Source organism: Elephantulus edwardii, unplaced genomic scaffold (genome assembly GCF_000299155.1).
Source record: "Elephantulus edwardii isolate Elephantulus edwardi_28Jun2011 unplaced genomic scaffold, EleEdw1.0 scaffold00031, whole genome shotgun sequence".
Lineage (NCBI taxonomy): Eukaryota > Metazoa > Chordata > Mammalia > Macroscelidea > Macroscelididae > Elephantulus > Elephantulus edwardii.
The window spans coordinates 10,983,925-11,000,099 of NW_006399781.1; the positions used below are offsets into that span (position 1 = coordinate 10,983,925).

At 43.0% G+C, this 16,175-nt stretch overlaps 1 protein-coding gene across 3 annotated transcripts in view; it reads right to left on the reverse strand.

Annotated features, from left to right (window-relative positions):
* Positions 1–707: 707 nt before the first annotated feature.
* DGKG (diacylglycerol kinase, gamma 90kDa) overlaps positions 708–16,175 on the reverse strand; it is a 281,772-nt gene continuing 266,304 nt past the window's right edge. The window contains exons 21-23 of one of the 3 annotated variants that reach the window (XM_006884101.1): positions 14,445–14,565; positions 11,585–11,645; positions 708–1,627 (exon numbers count right to left, since the gene is read on the reverse strand). In XM_006884101.1, coding sequence (XP_006884163.1) covers positions 1,529–1,627; positions 11,585–11,645; positions 14,445–14,565 — 281 coding nt within the window. In that variant the 3' untranslated portion in view covers positions 708–1,528. The remainder of the gene's footprint in view (positions 1,628–11,584; positions 11,646–14,444; positions 14,566–16,175) is intronic. The other 2 variants (XM_006884102.1, XM_006884100.1) reach the window with 2 other exon arrangements.

Here is a 16,175-nt window from a genome sequence, read left to right on the forward strand (position 1 = left end):
GTGTTGCTCATTCATTCTTCCCTGGCAATCTGAATCCAAATGGAATCAACTCTGAAGTGACCAGATGTGACCTTATTCTTTATTATCTCCATGATGACATGCATTCCCAAGTCACAGTAGCCAACAGATCATGTACAAGGCTTGTTTCTGAGACTCCTGTTCCTTATCTGAAAAACAGGAAAGTAAGTGATGCCCATCACGTTTTTCAAGGTTGCTCTGAGAATGCAGAATTCGGAGATCTTGGACTCTTCAAGGTAAAAAACTACTTTTCCTTAACCCCTATGATCACTACAGGGAAGTGTGTCTTGACAATGAACTAACGGAATGGAAGAGTGAGGACTTTCCTTTCCCCTCTTCCTATACTACATATACAATATAGATTTTTCAATCTGGAAAAGCCCATCTATAAATAGAATTTATATATATAAATAGGTATATAAATATATATACTACATATACACACACATACACACACAAAACCAGGGCCTTCATGTCATATTGTGAGGGCAGTAGGTACAAAGAAGCAGAAGAGAACTACTCGATGGTTTGTCTCCTGGCCTCCGCAGCGAGGCCCTTCCATCCCATCTTCTTGCCTTCAGGAATAGTTTGCCTCCAGGGCTTGGAACTCAAATGAGAAACGTGCTTTGGCTTGAAAAAGAAAGAAGCTGGGGGTGTTTTTCTTTCTCTTTTTTTCTCCCCCCCTTCCCTTTTTACACAATATTATGACACCAATTTGAAAAATAAATCCCAGTTTCTCTGCTTCCCCTCCCAGGTGTTCACAGAACTAAGAAAATAAATACCACATCTAAGGTGCGTTGGGCAGGCAGCTGTGGGCTCTTGGAGCGGTCTCTAAACAAACACACCACCACCAGGAGAGAGAAGGCTTCAGGGAAGTAACAAGTGCCCACGGACAGAGAAAGAACCGAGAATGGAAACAGCTTTCCGCAGCCCTTCTGCCTCCTCAGCAAGTCGAGGTTGAAGCTGTCGCTCAAAGGGTGGCTGATGTGCGCTCGCTGGGTCCTGCCAAAGATTATCTTCTGAGCCTCCGAGGCTGGTTTGTCTCTGAACAGAGGGATCTTTGTGTAAGTTCTCTGGAATGGGAGTGCCTACCCTGGGCCACATCCGATTTCACCAGAGGCAGGAAACTTGCAGCGTGCTCTTCGCAAGCGTCCATGAAGAACCTTGCAGGGCTGGTGGAAAGAAAGGGGGGGGGGATTTCTCCTTCAGGCTCAGAAAGCTCCACACAAGGCCTTCTGGGAAGGTGAAGGTCACTGCCTGAGCCAGCTAGACCCAGCAGACCCTACGTCCCCTCAAGATGTTCTTTTGGCATAGACTCTGCTGGGGGTGTATCCGTTATTGACAGAGCTAGAATGTATAGCAAAGTGAAGGTTTTGTTCCTGAAGGGGGTTTTATCCCACTAGTTAGAGTATGTTTGTGTGTGTGTAAGAGATTGAGAGAGTGTGTGTGTAAATATGTGTGTGAGTGTGTAGTTAGAGTTTCTTGTTTTCTCTGGCATCTGGTACGTTGTTTAGTCTTTTGAACGGCTCTTCCTCCTCAGTGAAAAGAAGCTGCTCTTCTGGGGAGGCCCCATCATCATGGGCACTTGGTTCTTGTGAGTAATTTTAATCTAAAAAGCAAAGAGGCAGAAATGAATTAGTGGCAAATCCCAAGAGCTGAAGGCAGAAATGAAGGAAAGCCAGCGTCAGGCTGGAAGGGGCCCCCATGCAGAAGGACGACTGTCCTTGAACAGATTCAGAATTGGCAACTCGACCCTGACTGGGCCTGGAGCTTGGCACTGCTGGAAGTAGGGGGCGGAAACACTGACGAGAGACAGGTGTGAGCTTCCCACGTGAGATCAGCTCGCACCTGTCTTGTGTCCTTGCTATTCATAGACTTTAAGAATGTCACAGCTGGAGGGGACCATACAGACCTTCCCATTCAACACTTGGAGAGGACAGAATGGAGACCCAAGGCTCTGCTGGGTCTCGGATTGATCTAAGGTCATATAGAGTGGGGTAGAACAGTCAAAGCCCAGGTCTTCAGACACCCAGCATGCCCAGAGCTGCCCAGGCAGTGCGAAGATGTCTACCAGTAACTCAAAGCTGACCGAGAGACTTCAGGCTGACCTCTGCCCCAGTCAGCACCACGGGGAAGTTTGTCAATTAGTCCCTTGGAGGTTTCTTTCCTCTTTTCTTAGCCTTCTAGGGAAGACTCAACCTTCTTTCAAAAGAGTGTGTGTGTGTGTGTGTGTGTGTGTGTGTGTGTGTGTGTGTGTGTATCTCGACCCTATGAACAAATGACCTAAATCCTTTCTACAACTATCATGGTTTCTAAAAGTTCATAGAGTTTTCAGAGGCATGTTGTTTAGGAAGTGGATGCCACTCCTGTTTCCAAATATATGTGTGTGTATTGTTGTTCTGTACTGTTGAGTTGGAACCAACCCATAGCTGACCCTCCAGAGGGTTTTCAGAGGCAGTGAACTGCACAAAACCTACTTTTTTTGCCATCCTTCTCCCACAGAGGTTGCAGCTAGTGGATTCGAACTGTGTACCTTTGGGATTGCAGCGCAGCTTCTTGCCATTAGGCCACCAGAAGTACACACACACACATACACACACATAAAAAATTTTTAGGTTTTATGGTTATTTTTGTTCTGCAAACTTTGAATCTACTTGAAATGAAAGATATTGGTGTATGCTTATTCTTATCTTTCTTTCCCAATCTTATTCTTAGAATATGGCTTAAAATACTTATTCCTAATTGGATGCACTCTAGTGATACTGCCGTCTCAAGACCTGCACTATCGACGATGTTTGAGCAGGCATGACACATGTTCACAGTAGGAAGGCGATGTGGGACAGGAGCATTTATGATTTAAAGATGAGGGTTCGAGTCCCAGTGCCACCACTTTGCTGTGGTTTTAGATGACAAATCATTTAGTCTCCAGAGTCTATGCTTCTTGAATTGTAAAATGAGGATCACAACATTTGTCCAATTTTTCTCACAAAGTTTTGTGAAAATCAAATTATATAACTAAAAGTTCATTGTAAACTGTAGAAAAAAAATTTAAGTAAATAATTGAAAGATAAATATTGAAAAGTTGAAAGATAAAGAGAAAGATGCATGCCAAATGAAACAGCATCTATGAATTCAATCTCACAGTTTTCTTAATAGATTATTAGAAATGGCCACGGGTAAATGCATACATACATCAAGAGAAAGGCTCAAGAGCAGAGGTCCATCCTCAAGCTTGACTAGGGCAAATCTAGTCATGTCAAAGAAAGACAGGGAAGGAGTCAGAGCTTATTGGACAGCTGTTGACATTATTCAACTTGGTGAGCTGGAGTGGGGAAAGTGGCTCTGAGAGTACCACGGATTTAGGTTTACAAGACCCCAGGAAATGGCAAAGAAATTACAGAACCAAAAGACATTGTGGAGAAAGAGCATAGCTGGTGATTAAAAAGGGGCTCGTGGTGCTATGGTTAAGGTATTGAAGTGCCAACTAAAAGGTTAGTAATTTGAACTCAACAGCTGTTTTGTGGGAGAAAAATGGGGTAATCTGATAGCCTCAGAAATCCTATGAGGTGGTTCTACTTTGTCCTACAGAATCATTGTTAAGTCGGAACTGATCAGTGGCTCATGGGTTGGTGGGTGAGTGATAAAAAACCAAACAAAAACACAACAAAAGCCAAACCCTGTGGGGCAATGAATATTATTTACTATGACTCATCCAGTGACTGCCTTCCATTTTGTCAGAGATCGTAAATCCTAGCCTCTATGTTCTTGGGATCCTATTGTGGAGTGAGTTGTCTGCTGTGTTAATGAAGCAGGATTGGGGTGCGATGTATCCTGAGTTCCTACTTTGCTAGAGGGTTAGACCCCTCAGTTCCGTTGGGAGCATGGTCTATACCTAAAATAGATAAGGTCTTGGTCTTGATTTTTCATCTGATCTCATCCAGTCATCCTGCAAACCACCATCTGGCAAAGCAAGCCATTTACTTTTTGTTCAACCCCTGCAGCCGTGTGAGTCTTGGAACCCTTCAGACTGATGCTAGATCCACAGATAAGGGACTCAGTCAGACTCCACAATCTCAACATCTATTTCCTCATGGTTTTTTAATTTCTGTCTGGCATTGCAGTGAATTATGGAACCCAAAGTCAAAGACGGGCAGGAGAGGGCTGAGGGGACAAGGAAGAGTCGATGTTAGAGAGGGTAGAGTGACACAGGAGTTTGAAAGAGCTGGTCGTTTGAGACATCTTTAACCTTTATCTGATAGGAATCAGCTTGTGTTAATCCTTCTAATAGAAAATGATGGGTGCTAAGTGTCCAATAAGGTGATTGCTTTTGACTCCAAATAATACAGGATAGAACTGCTGCACAAGAGTTTCCTGGCTAAAATCCTTATGGAAACAGGCCATTCTGTTGCCCCTGGGCCAGTTTAAACTACAAATTGTTTGTGTCACTCCGGGCATGGTGAGAAGAGCTGAAAAATTAATCTTGTGTTGGTTTCCAGGAGCCTGAAGACCTAGAAAGGGAGTGAATATTTCTATTTTGCAAGTCACCAGAGGAGCAAACCCAGACTACATCTAGTGCCATTTTATTAACCTGTGTGACTGTGTTATTTTGTACTTTCTTGGAGCACTGTTCCAGAATTCACAGAAGGGAGGCATAGACCAGGGTTTGCATTGCTTGTGGTACAAAGCGCAGCACAATTTGACAGTAATTGCTGGTAAACCTCTATCTCTTCTGAGCCCCCAGGCCAAATGAACTTTTGAGGTGAAGAACTTCTCATTTTGGTATTTCCTTAACTATTCCTCCTCTCTGACTGTGAGCTAGAGGAGGGTTTACCAACAATTAGAATAATCGATAAGAAAGAGAAAACATCCTGGCCATGGAAAGAGTGGTAGTTGGGGCAGAAGGTGCCAGCTGGAGCACTGTCTACATTTTTTTGCTGATGGGGCCCATTGGTTTCTTTTTTCTTTTTTTTTTTAAGATAATAGAAGACCCTTGCTTCTCCTTTTTCTCCCTCTAGCTGAACTATCTGATCACATTTCTAGGGCAAAGAGGAGGAAGTGAAAGTCAAATCCCTCCCATTTGGTTTTTTAGCAGTTTTGAACAAGGTTTTGACAGGGTAAGAATTTGGAGCTTCTGGGTAACATGAGATTTTGGTGTGGTTTTTTTGGTATGGTTTGTGGATTTTATTGCCACAGATAACTGAAAGTTGATTGTAGGCATGCCTCGTGTGAACAAACCAAAGCCATTACTATTAAATTGATCCCAATTCATAAAGGTCCAACAGGACAGAGGAGAACTGCCTTGTATGGATCCTGGGACTGTAATCTTTATGGAAAGTGTCACATTTTCATCCTGCAGAAACCCTGGCGGCAGTGTGTGCTACATGTTAGATAACTAACTAAAAGGTGAGTGTTTCAGATCCACTGGCAGCTCTACCCGAGGATGCGCAATCTCCTTCTGTAAAGATGTACAGACTGGGTAACCGGATGCCGGACCACTAAGAGTCGGAATCAGCTTGAAGGCGGTGGATTTGGTTTTTGGAATTCTGTTATGTCTCCTGAAAGAAAAATGTATGAAATTATTTCTTCATGTCAGTTCCTTAACACACTGGAGTGTTTTGTTGTTGTTGTTTGTTTGTGTGTGTGTGTTTATTTTTTTTTTTTTGGTTGGAATATTCTTTTTTACTGCATGAAAAGTTGTAAACGTTCACAGAATGACAAATGTATTATAGTGAAATAATTTGACAGTATTACATTTGTGTATATAAATGAACTGGTGACAAAAACAAATTGCCTGCAATCTGAATTCAAAATTTAAAGTGATGAGCCCAAAGCAGAATAATCAGGAAGGAGTTTGATTGAGAGCAACTCCATGTACGCAGAATAGAACAGAGCCTTCGAGGCTGGGACCCAGAGCAGCAAGCTAGGCCTCTCTTCTCAGGTACCTGTGGGTGGGTTTGAACTGCAAACCTTGTAGTTAGTATTTGAACACTTATACATTTTTCCACTACTTAGAGACTCCTTTAAGAGAGCACAGCAGAGAGCCTGTTGGCACAGCACATTACATGTTGGATACATCAGTAGTTTGAATCCATCAGCCACTGCTCCACAGAGGAAAGATGAGGGGGGCTCTTGTTACCTTGGGGACTTAATGAAGGCTGCTAAGGAGTCAGAATCAACAGCACAGGGTTTGGTGTAGTGGGTGAAATAGTTAAAAATCCCATTGTAGGAGATAGATGGAATTCCTGTGAGTCCGAAAGATTTGGCTGATCTGCTTTAGAACAAGGCAGCCATTGAGTCAACTGATTGAATGGCAACTGACTACCTGCCTTTTCAAGCCCTGAAGGAGAGAGAATTGTACATTTCTGTAGTCCGTTTCTTTGGTAATTGGGCAGGCTGGTCAAGAAATAAAATGGGTATGATTTCCATAAAAAAACTTCACATGATGCTTACAATATCCACAAGGAGTAAGGAAACTCTTCCGCATAGTTCAAAATGGACAGAATTACTACTCACTCATTGTGGCTGATTGGGAATCAATCCAGCTGGCTTGTGGAGACTGTAAATTGCACAGGAAGAGATTGCCCATCTTTCTCCCAGGGAATGGCTGGTGGATTTGAACCGCTGGAGAGGTGTGGCCTTTTGAGGTGCCAGTGCAACTCCCTACAGACTAGGCCAACAGAGTTCTCGTTGTTGTTGTTGTTATTAGGTGCCATCAATTTGATTGTGACTCATATGAGTCTATGAACAACAGATCTGAAACCTGCCCTATCCTGTGTCACCCTCACCTATCTCTAACACACTTGAGCCAATTGCTACAGTCATTGTGTCAATCCACCTTGTTGAGGGTCTTACCCCCTTACACTGACCCTCCACATTTCCAAGCATGACACCCTTCTCCAGGACTAGCTTCTTCTAATAAAATGGCCAAAATATGAGAACACTCTGCGGTTTATACGATTTTCCCTGTAAAATGAAATGAAAATTTTAAACTTCACTAGTGCTTACAGTTGATTGTGGAGCCAAGTAAACAGAAGTAAACAATCTCAGAAATCTCTTCATCATCTATTATGATGCTGCCAATTGGCCCAATGGTGACAATCTTTGTTTTTTTAATGTTGACCGTCAATCCATATTGAAGACTGCAGTCGTTGACCTTCTGCAGCAAGTGCTTCATGTCCTCCTCAGTTTCAAAAAGCAAGGTTGTGTCAACTGCGTAATGCAGATTGTTGATAAGTCTTCCTTCAATCTTGAGACCACATTTCTCCTCACAGAGCCCAATATCCCAGATAATCTATTCTTGCACACAGATTGAAAAGGTATGGAGATAGGATGCACCCCTGGCATACGCCTTTCCTGATTTTGAACCATGCAGTGTTTCCTTGCTCTTTCTGATGACTGCTTCCTGGTCCAAGTATAGGTTTTGTATAAGCACAATCAAGTGTTCTAGGATTCCTATTCTTCTCAGAATCAGCTACAGTTTGTTGTGATCCATTGGGAAGTCTGCTGTCAGGGATCTTTCCAAAGTACTGAAGAGCAACGATGTCAGTCTGGAGACTAAAGTGCACCTGATTCAGGCCATGGTTTTTGTAATTACTTGCTGTGAGTCAGAAAGCTGGACAATGACTGGGGATGATAGATGAAGAATTGATGTCTTTGAGTTGTGATGCTGGAGAAGAGTACTGAATATACCATGGACGGCTAGGAGAACAAATAGGTTCATCCTAGAGAGTTTGGTGAAGCAAGGTTGCTCCTTGGGGGCAAGGATTCTGAAGCTTCGTCTGACATACTCTGGATATGTTGCAAGGAGGGATCGATCAGTCTTTGGAGAGCGACGTCATGCTTGGGAGGTTGGAGGGACAGCACAAGGGAGAAAGACTCTGGATGAGATGGGTGGATTTGTGATTGGGTAATGGGGCTAGTAGGTGTGTTGGAGACAATGAGATTGGCACAGGATAGAGCAGGGTTTAGGGCTATTGTACATAGAGTTGCTGTGAGTTGCAAGTGACTCAACTGTATTTAACAGCAACAACAGTGCTCACAGTTGGCTTTGTTTTGAAGGGGCCTTTTCCATAAAGGAACAGAACTTTACTACCTCAAGAGAAGTAATAATCAGAGGGGCTCCTTCATGAATGCTGCCCTCAGAGGATCTGTGATTAAACTCACACCTGCTATGATAGTCAATGGCCACATGTGTAGACCATTAGGAAGTGCCAGAAAGTGGCTTTAATTTCAGCACGAGAATAAGAAAATAGGGGAAAAGAAATCAGAAAGGTTTCAAATATGGTGCTTTCTCCTTGCACTATAGCTCGAGGTGAGCAGTGAGTAGAGACGGCATTTTCCAAAACAGGCAGTTTCTTAAATACCATATGTATAACAGGCCAGTTCTTTCAAATTAGTTTCAATTAGTCTATGATGGTGAGTTATTATTTATACAAGAGTTTCTTAGGGCTCTCTTCTGTGCTGTGGATTTGCCTACACAGTATTTTGCCAATAGTGCCTTACACAGATTATTGTGATTTTATAATTCTTTTACTACCTTACAGGAAGTGCTTTTTCACAATTCTTTCATAAAAATGCCTTCGCTATTGGCATTGTTTTGTCAAGTTAAAATAAAAAACAAAGATATTTCACTTAAATTTGTCCAAGGTCCCTATTTAGAAATATAAAACATTTCTAAATGTGAATATTTTTTTAAAAATACGGGTTAGGGGCTTTTTTTACTTTAAAAAGTTATTGTTTTAAATTTTTTATTAGTATTTTTATCATTCATATACCTTTCCCATCATGATGTCTTTTTCTGAGGACAGGCTTCTCTGAACAACATGTCCAAAATATGTGAGATAAAATCTCAACATCCTTGCCTCTAAATAGCATTGTGATTGCATTTCCTCCAAGACAGATCTGTTTGTTCGTTTGCTGGCTTCTGGTATATATTCATTCAATATTTTTTGTCAACACCACAGTCCAAAAGCCTTGATTCTTCTTCTGTCTTCTCTATTCATCGTCTAACTTTTAGATGTATATTAAACAACTGAAAAGTCTATAGTTTGGATCAGGAGCACCTTAGTTCATAAATGGACATCCTTGCTCTTCAGCACTTTAGAGAGGTCCCTGGAAGCAGATTTCTCCAATGCAACACATCTTACGCTTTTTGACTGCTATTATCATTGAACTGTGGACACAAGTAAAATGAAACTATTGACAACTTAAATATTTTCTCCTTCTATCATAATGTTACCTATATTAGTTATTTGGTGCTGTTACAACAGAAAGAGCACAAATAGGTGGCTTTAACAAACACTAGTTATTTTTCTATAGATTAGGAGGCTAGGAGCCCAAATTCAGGTGTGGAAGTCTGTATCTGTCTGCTCTGAGGAAGGTCCTCGTCTCGGCTCTTCTGCTCTTAGGTGATCTGCATGTAGCTGGTCTCTCTCTTTCCTCCATCTCTGTTCTTCTTCTTTAGTCTCTTTTATATCTCAAAATACCAACCTACCCTCATTCCCTGAGGAGGAGCTGATGAACTCAAACCATCGACCTTGCAATTATTAACCCTACATGTTCCCTCATCAGCACTGTGCATCAAAATAAGTAGGAGAGATTCCTCCCACTTTTTCTTAATTGTACCAAAGTGATAAATGGTTATTAGTTTTGCTATAGTGTGTTTCTCTCTCTCTCTCTCTGTTTTTAATTCTTCATAAACCAGAAGGTTGAGGAAAGATTTTTGCATAGTCATTTTAACCTTTGGTAACCTTTGCGGAAGATGCCATCTCTAGAGCCTCAGGGTTCAGTGTTGTAATTTGCAGTCCACGTGGGGGATGTGAATGTGCTCAAGTGCTAACTGCAAAGTTGGAGGTTTGAAAGCATACACAGGGGAACACAGAAAGAAAGGCTTGGCAATTGTATTCTTTAAAAACCAGCCACTAAAAACGTGATGGAGCACAGTTCTACTCTGACATGTATGAGGTTGTCGTGAGTCATAATTGACTCCATGGCAACTGGTTTGAATATGGAACAAAGAGTTACAGAAATATACCTCAGCTTAGACCTGGTAACAGTCTTGTGAAAGCCAGCTCCTTCAGTATAATAGTAGAAAAACAACTTAATGTTCTGAATGGCTCAAAATAGCAGGTAATTGAAGTACCTCAATAGCCTATTAGCGTAAGGAAGCTTGGAAACACAGTTGTCTTTCGAGATATGCACATTCATGATAGTATTGAGATCACTGAAGCACTATTTCAGTTGTTGTTGTTATTGTTACGTACTGTCAGTCGGAAGTGACTCATAACTGATCCTCCAGCAGGTTTGCAGAGGCATAAATCACTTGGCAGGAGACTGCCCGTCTTTTTTGTGTAGAGCAGCTGGTTGAATTTAAACTGCATGCCTTCTGATTAGCAGTGCAGCTCCTTACCACTAGGTCTCCAGGGATCCCTCATATTTCAGTTGTTGTTGTCGTTGTGTGCAGTTGAATCAACTACAAGTTAAAGTGAGTCTAAGAACAACAGATCGGAATCTTGCTCTATCCTGAGCCAACCTCACTCCTGACCCATCTGACCCCATTGCCATAACCATTGTGTCAATCCGCCTTACTGGGGGTCTTTCTCTTCTGCACTGAACCTCCACCCTTCCAAGCATGATGCTCTTCTCCAAGGACTGATCCCTCCTGGCAACATGCACATAGTATGTGAGCCAGAGTTTCAAATTTCCTTGTCTCCAAGGAGCAAACTGGTTTCATCCCCTGCAGGGCAGACCTGTTTGTCCTCTTGGCAGTCCATGGTATAGAGAAGAATATCTCAGAGAAACTCTAAATACAAGTGGCTTCTCTTAGCCATAAAGTTTCCACCTCAGTTTCTCTTAGGGAGGGATGTATGGTTTCTGCAAGTGATACTAAATGGAGAGCGAGTGCAGGTATAGCAAGTTGGAGAAGGAGGAGGTTCTCTTTGTTTGCTCGTTTGTTCATCATAGAGCACACATTCCTGAGTAGCTGCTACAAACCAGGGATTGTGTGAAGTCCTGGGTGGCAGTGCAATGACTAATGTAGATTAGCGGTGTGGTTTCCCCACTCCTAGGTTCTCCTGGGGGTCCTCGGAGCTGTGGACACAACTATGGTGAAGTGTGTCTGTGCCCTGTGGGGAGTTCTCTAATTCTGTGGTTATATCAACTGGGTAGGAGATCTAGAGTAAGTGCACAGACTCAGATTCCAGATAAGGAAGAATTTCCCAACAGTTACATTTGTTCATCAGAGAATAGTCTTTCATTCTGGAAGTAAGTTCCCTGATACTGGAATGATCCAGGCTGGACAGGTTATTATGCATCAAGTTACAGAATTCACTAACTAGACTTGTGAGCTCTTGGAAGACAGACTTAGCTTTGTAACTGATGTCTAAGTGCCTGACACATAATGGGAACTGAATAAAAGTTTCTTGGGTACATGAATGGATGGATGGATGAATAACATGGGAGTGGTCCCATGCAACTCTGAGATTCAGTGATAGAATTTTAAGCCAGGGCTCCAGAATGAAGCTTCTCACGCCCATGTTTTTGAAATCTTTGTACTGGGAAAACTCACCGTGCAGGGTGGCTGCATCCAGGGCTCGCCATCCACTTGCATTGGCAGCAGCTTGTTCGTCCTGGAGCATCAAAACCAAGAAAGCAGAGTGAGCTTCCTGGGGCTGAAGAATCAGAGCTGGTCAGCATGACAAACAGAAGTGGGAAGTACCCCTTCCCTGTCCACCTGGGAGTGACTAGCATGCCTTTTCTGGGGACTTTGTTAAAAGTGCATTTCTGAGCTCATCTTAGGGATCTGACTGGGCATGTCTGGGAAATCTGCATCTTAATAATCACACTGGCTGATTCTTTTGTCTTGGTCCTCAAACCACACTTTGGAAACACAGCCCCGGGCGAGCAGTGAAGCCCACGGAGGCAGTCTGGGAAACAGTGGCCAATAACCACGGCAGTACCACTGCTGAGCAGACCCTCAATCACACAGTTAGCCAGAGGGCCTCCAGTCCATGCCAAAAACCTCCCTACTGGGGTTAGGAAATGGGAAAGGGCCTGGTTTCTTTGTTGAGTGAGAAATTACATCATGCCAATGAGGTAATGTCTCCAACTACACAAGGTATAGCGCAAGTCTGAGTGTGTCCTGCTTTATACACTATACCCCATCCTAACAATCATCTTTTACCTTCTGAACAACTGGACACTCTCGAGTGGCAGGAACTGTGAACCTGGCTTAACTGAGAGAGCGGGCCATCTGAGAATATTGTCTTCTTTGCCATCTATCTAGAGTTCTTAACGAGAGAGTTAAGATACCTCTGAATTCCTTCTGTGGAATAGTTATAGATTTTCCTTATCTTGTCTTGGGAGAAAGGGTAGGTGTTTCTGGAGGCCTGAGGAATCAGGGGCCAGCTACCACTTCATTAACCATAGCTCTCATCTGTTTGACACCTGCCTCATTTTGGAAATTCTGAAACGAGGAAAGGATGTTGTGTTTTGATGTAAATTATGCAGAAAATATTGAATAACAAAAACAAATAATGAGAATAGAGTGACATTTTGGTTCCTGAAGCTGAGAAGAGTATCTGGAAAATGTCTAGGAGAGTGGGGCTTAAGGCGCTTAAGACTCACTCCCCAGTTTCTTCTGAAAGAGAGAAAAGGTCTTCCCTGTGTACATGGCTCTTCTATTCCTTACAGACACGGCTGCTGGGTTCTTTATGCATACATAATTCTGTCTTGGAAATGTTAACAGACCAGACCTCCTCATATTAGAGTCAGAGATAATGGAACCAGGAGGAGCCAGGGAGATTAATCTGGAAAATAAGGCTTCAGTGCAACATCACATCTGAAAGTAAAGGGAGAAAGGCCTTGGAGGGGAATTGAAAAGACAGAAGACAGGGAAAAGGAATTAAAATCCAAAGGCTAGTGGAATAATCCACATCTAAGAGATGGTGCAAGGGAGCTCTGGTGGTTTAGTGGCAAGGATCAGCTCTGCAAATCCACAGTGAGGCTATTCGAATCCACCAGCTGCTCCTGAAGGAAGATGAGTAATCTCCTCTCCTGTGATTTACTGCCTCTGACAACCTACTGGATGGCCAACTATGAGTCAGTTCTGACTCAATGGTATGTAACAACAACAATAACAACAACAAAAGATATGCAGAGTAATGCCTTGCACATTTCTCCCAAATGTCCTCTGATGACACTTGTCCGAGAGGTCCTGGAACAAAAGGGTTCACTGATCATATAACTGTGATACCCAACACATGCTGTGATTTCTTTATGGAGATCTCCAAGCACACTAACAGATCTGATCTTTACAGAAAGAGAACAGAGACAGGAAAGGGATAAAGACTCCTAAAATTTTCAGATACTAAAGAGTCTAAGTCATAATGTGACATTGTGAAGTTGCCTTTATTAAAACAGCATTCATTTAAGAGAGGCAACAGAAATAAAAGGACCTCTCCATCAGGCTTCTTCTTCCAGGAGCCTGGAGAGTGGATGACAGATGTGGTCTGCAGAAAAGCACACAGGCAGTCCTTGGGGGTTCGGACAATTCCCACACACTGCCATGGAGTTGATTCTAACTCAGAGCAACTTTTTGAGACAGAGTTTAACTGCCTGTAGGGTTTCCAAGCCGTAATCATCATAGATAAGGACTATGAACAGCTAGTGTGGGACAGCTAGTGGGTTGTGCTTAACTACTATGCCTCTAGGACTTCTGGACAACTCCTAAGCAAAGCAAGGCCAGGTCTACTGCTGTCAAGTTTGTGCCGGCTCATGTTTCTGAAGCTTTAAATCTTTATTCAAAGAGACAGCCTAACTTTCTCCCATGAAGCAGCAAGGAAATTAGAACTGCTGACCATTCAGTTATCAGCCTGACACTTTATTCACTATGTCACCAGGGCTCCTTTTTCTTGCACCAAAGCAAAGCTAAAGAAGAACCGCATGTACGTATTCTGGCTTATCTAGAAATTCTTAAAGACTCACTTAGGAATGGCTCTCTCTCTCAGAGCCCAGGACTGTCTGTGTAGGACTCAGCATTTCCAAGAAAGGGCTGAGGAGAGAACCTGGCTTTTGTCAGAGTGTGTTCTCTGACATGCCTCTAACATTTTCATTTGTAAAGATAATATACGCAAGGGGTTGGCTCTCTGGACTTTATAATCTTATATTCTTGTTTAGAGAATTGTACGAGCTCATTTTAAGAGAACAGCCAGCTGGGTGTGGTGGACCCTGTAGCTGATGTCCTTGATGACTACAATATGCCTGGCTTGGGGAACGATCTGTAAAGATAGTCTTTATAAACCTTATCAAGCTCCTGTCACTCCAGCACATCCTTCTCTTTTAAAAAAAAAAAAGGTGTCCTAATTGTCTGGAAATTTGCTAAGAGAGATCAAGAGACAGAGAGGCTGCTGGGTAATGAAGACGCGTACCTGACAGTGACAGAGGAGCACTGGGCCAGCCTCCTGCCCGCACTCTTCAGGCCGGTGTAGATTTGCCCCATCTCCATGGCTCCTTCCAGTCCCACCACTTCAAGGAGCTGGTCACTGAGGTCTGCAGAGTGAGACAAGCAAAGGCAGCTCATCATATCTCAGTTCCTCAGGGTGGTTCTGGCCAGGAGGGGTGGCCCCTTGGATGGCCAACCAAGATTCATCAGTACCCCTTCCTCTCCCACGAAACAGATTTTTCATACTCCGAACAGAGCATCTCCCCAAAGGTCAATACATGTACCTTTCAGGAACAGAAGCTCAGTTCTAGTGAAGAGAGATTTTGATTCAGAGCATTAATATGCATTCAATGCAGAGGTTGGCATATTAAGAATAACATAATGTAGAATAACATAAATGATAAATCAGCTATTCTGGGATAATTTTCAACCCTTATGCAGCTAAAGCCACACAGATTTGGGATCAGGATAGAAAGGAATGTTGATGACGATCATTCTCCAGAGCTGGTTCAACTCTTTTCCCTGGATGTTTGCTCCCCCACCCAGGCCCCTCCCGACAAAGACTGCTGGTTCATTTACCTCGGCTCGGCCTGTGGTAAGCCACCAGTAAGCCAAACTCCTTGGACACCCTCTGGGAAACCAGTGACCTCTTTGAGGACACCAGGTGCCTAGGCTAAGCCAAGGAAAAGAACATACTGGGTTCATAGGAGAAAAGGAGGGGCAGAAAATGTGAGCCACAGACTCAGAAGGCAGGATGGGTGCAATGGCCTCCCACGGTGTAGGTGGCTTCTGATTCAGAACCTGGGACCGGACCTTTCCTCCTCTCCCTGAGTCCCTAAGGCTTAGACTGTGACTAGTCAATTTCTTTTGAAAGCAATGGTAGGATTAAGGTTTGATGCCAGGCCCAAGACACATTTTTATGACCCAATTTTTATTTAAAATTAGAAGCAAAACAAAGAGGCAAATTCTTTCAAAGCGCCCATTCCTTTTCCTACCAAGACAATGCTTTGTTCTAGCCTGTGGCTGTTGTATAACATCCAACTCACATTGAGAAGAAAGAGGACTGAGCTTGTCTAAATGTTTTTGTTTATTTAACTGATGGCTCCTGTCTTCTAGGGTGCCTCCTGGTATACGTGTAACCGCGTTTGTTAAGATTGGCAAAGGGATATTTGTTTTTACACTTGTTTAGAAGACTCAACTATTGTTTTTAAAAACACCCTCTTGATGGATGGCTTTCTAATGAGGACAGTTAAACAAACCATTGGGCTGACCACAAATGTTTCAACCCTGCCACTGTCTAACCAAGAGATAGCCAGTGATGGACATCATCTGCCAACAGTTAGACAAACTGCATTAGTATTCTGTGACAGGCACAAAGCTGTTCCCTTCTCTGTCCTTTGACACAGTCATCTCCTTCTTGGGCACGGCGTGCACCACAATTGTGAAAAGATACCGTCTCCTTAGGAGCTTCAACTCATATGGGCTTGGAACAAGAAATCATGGTGGGGGGATGTTTGCTTAGGAGAGTGCCCCGGGCTCTCTGAAGGAGTTTGGATCTAATAAACAATGAATATCTAGACCTCTAGTCACTTAATTAGTTCCTTTCTTACCAAAGAGGGTTGAATAACCATTGGAGGGTTTTAACTTACTGTGTCATCTTAAAAGCGTTTATGAAAACAACGTGGGCTATGAGGGAGACAGATGGGGGTGGGGAGAC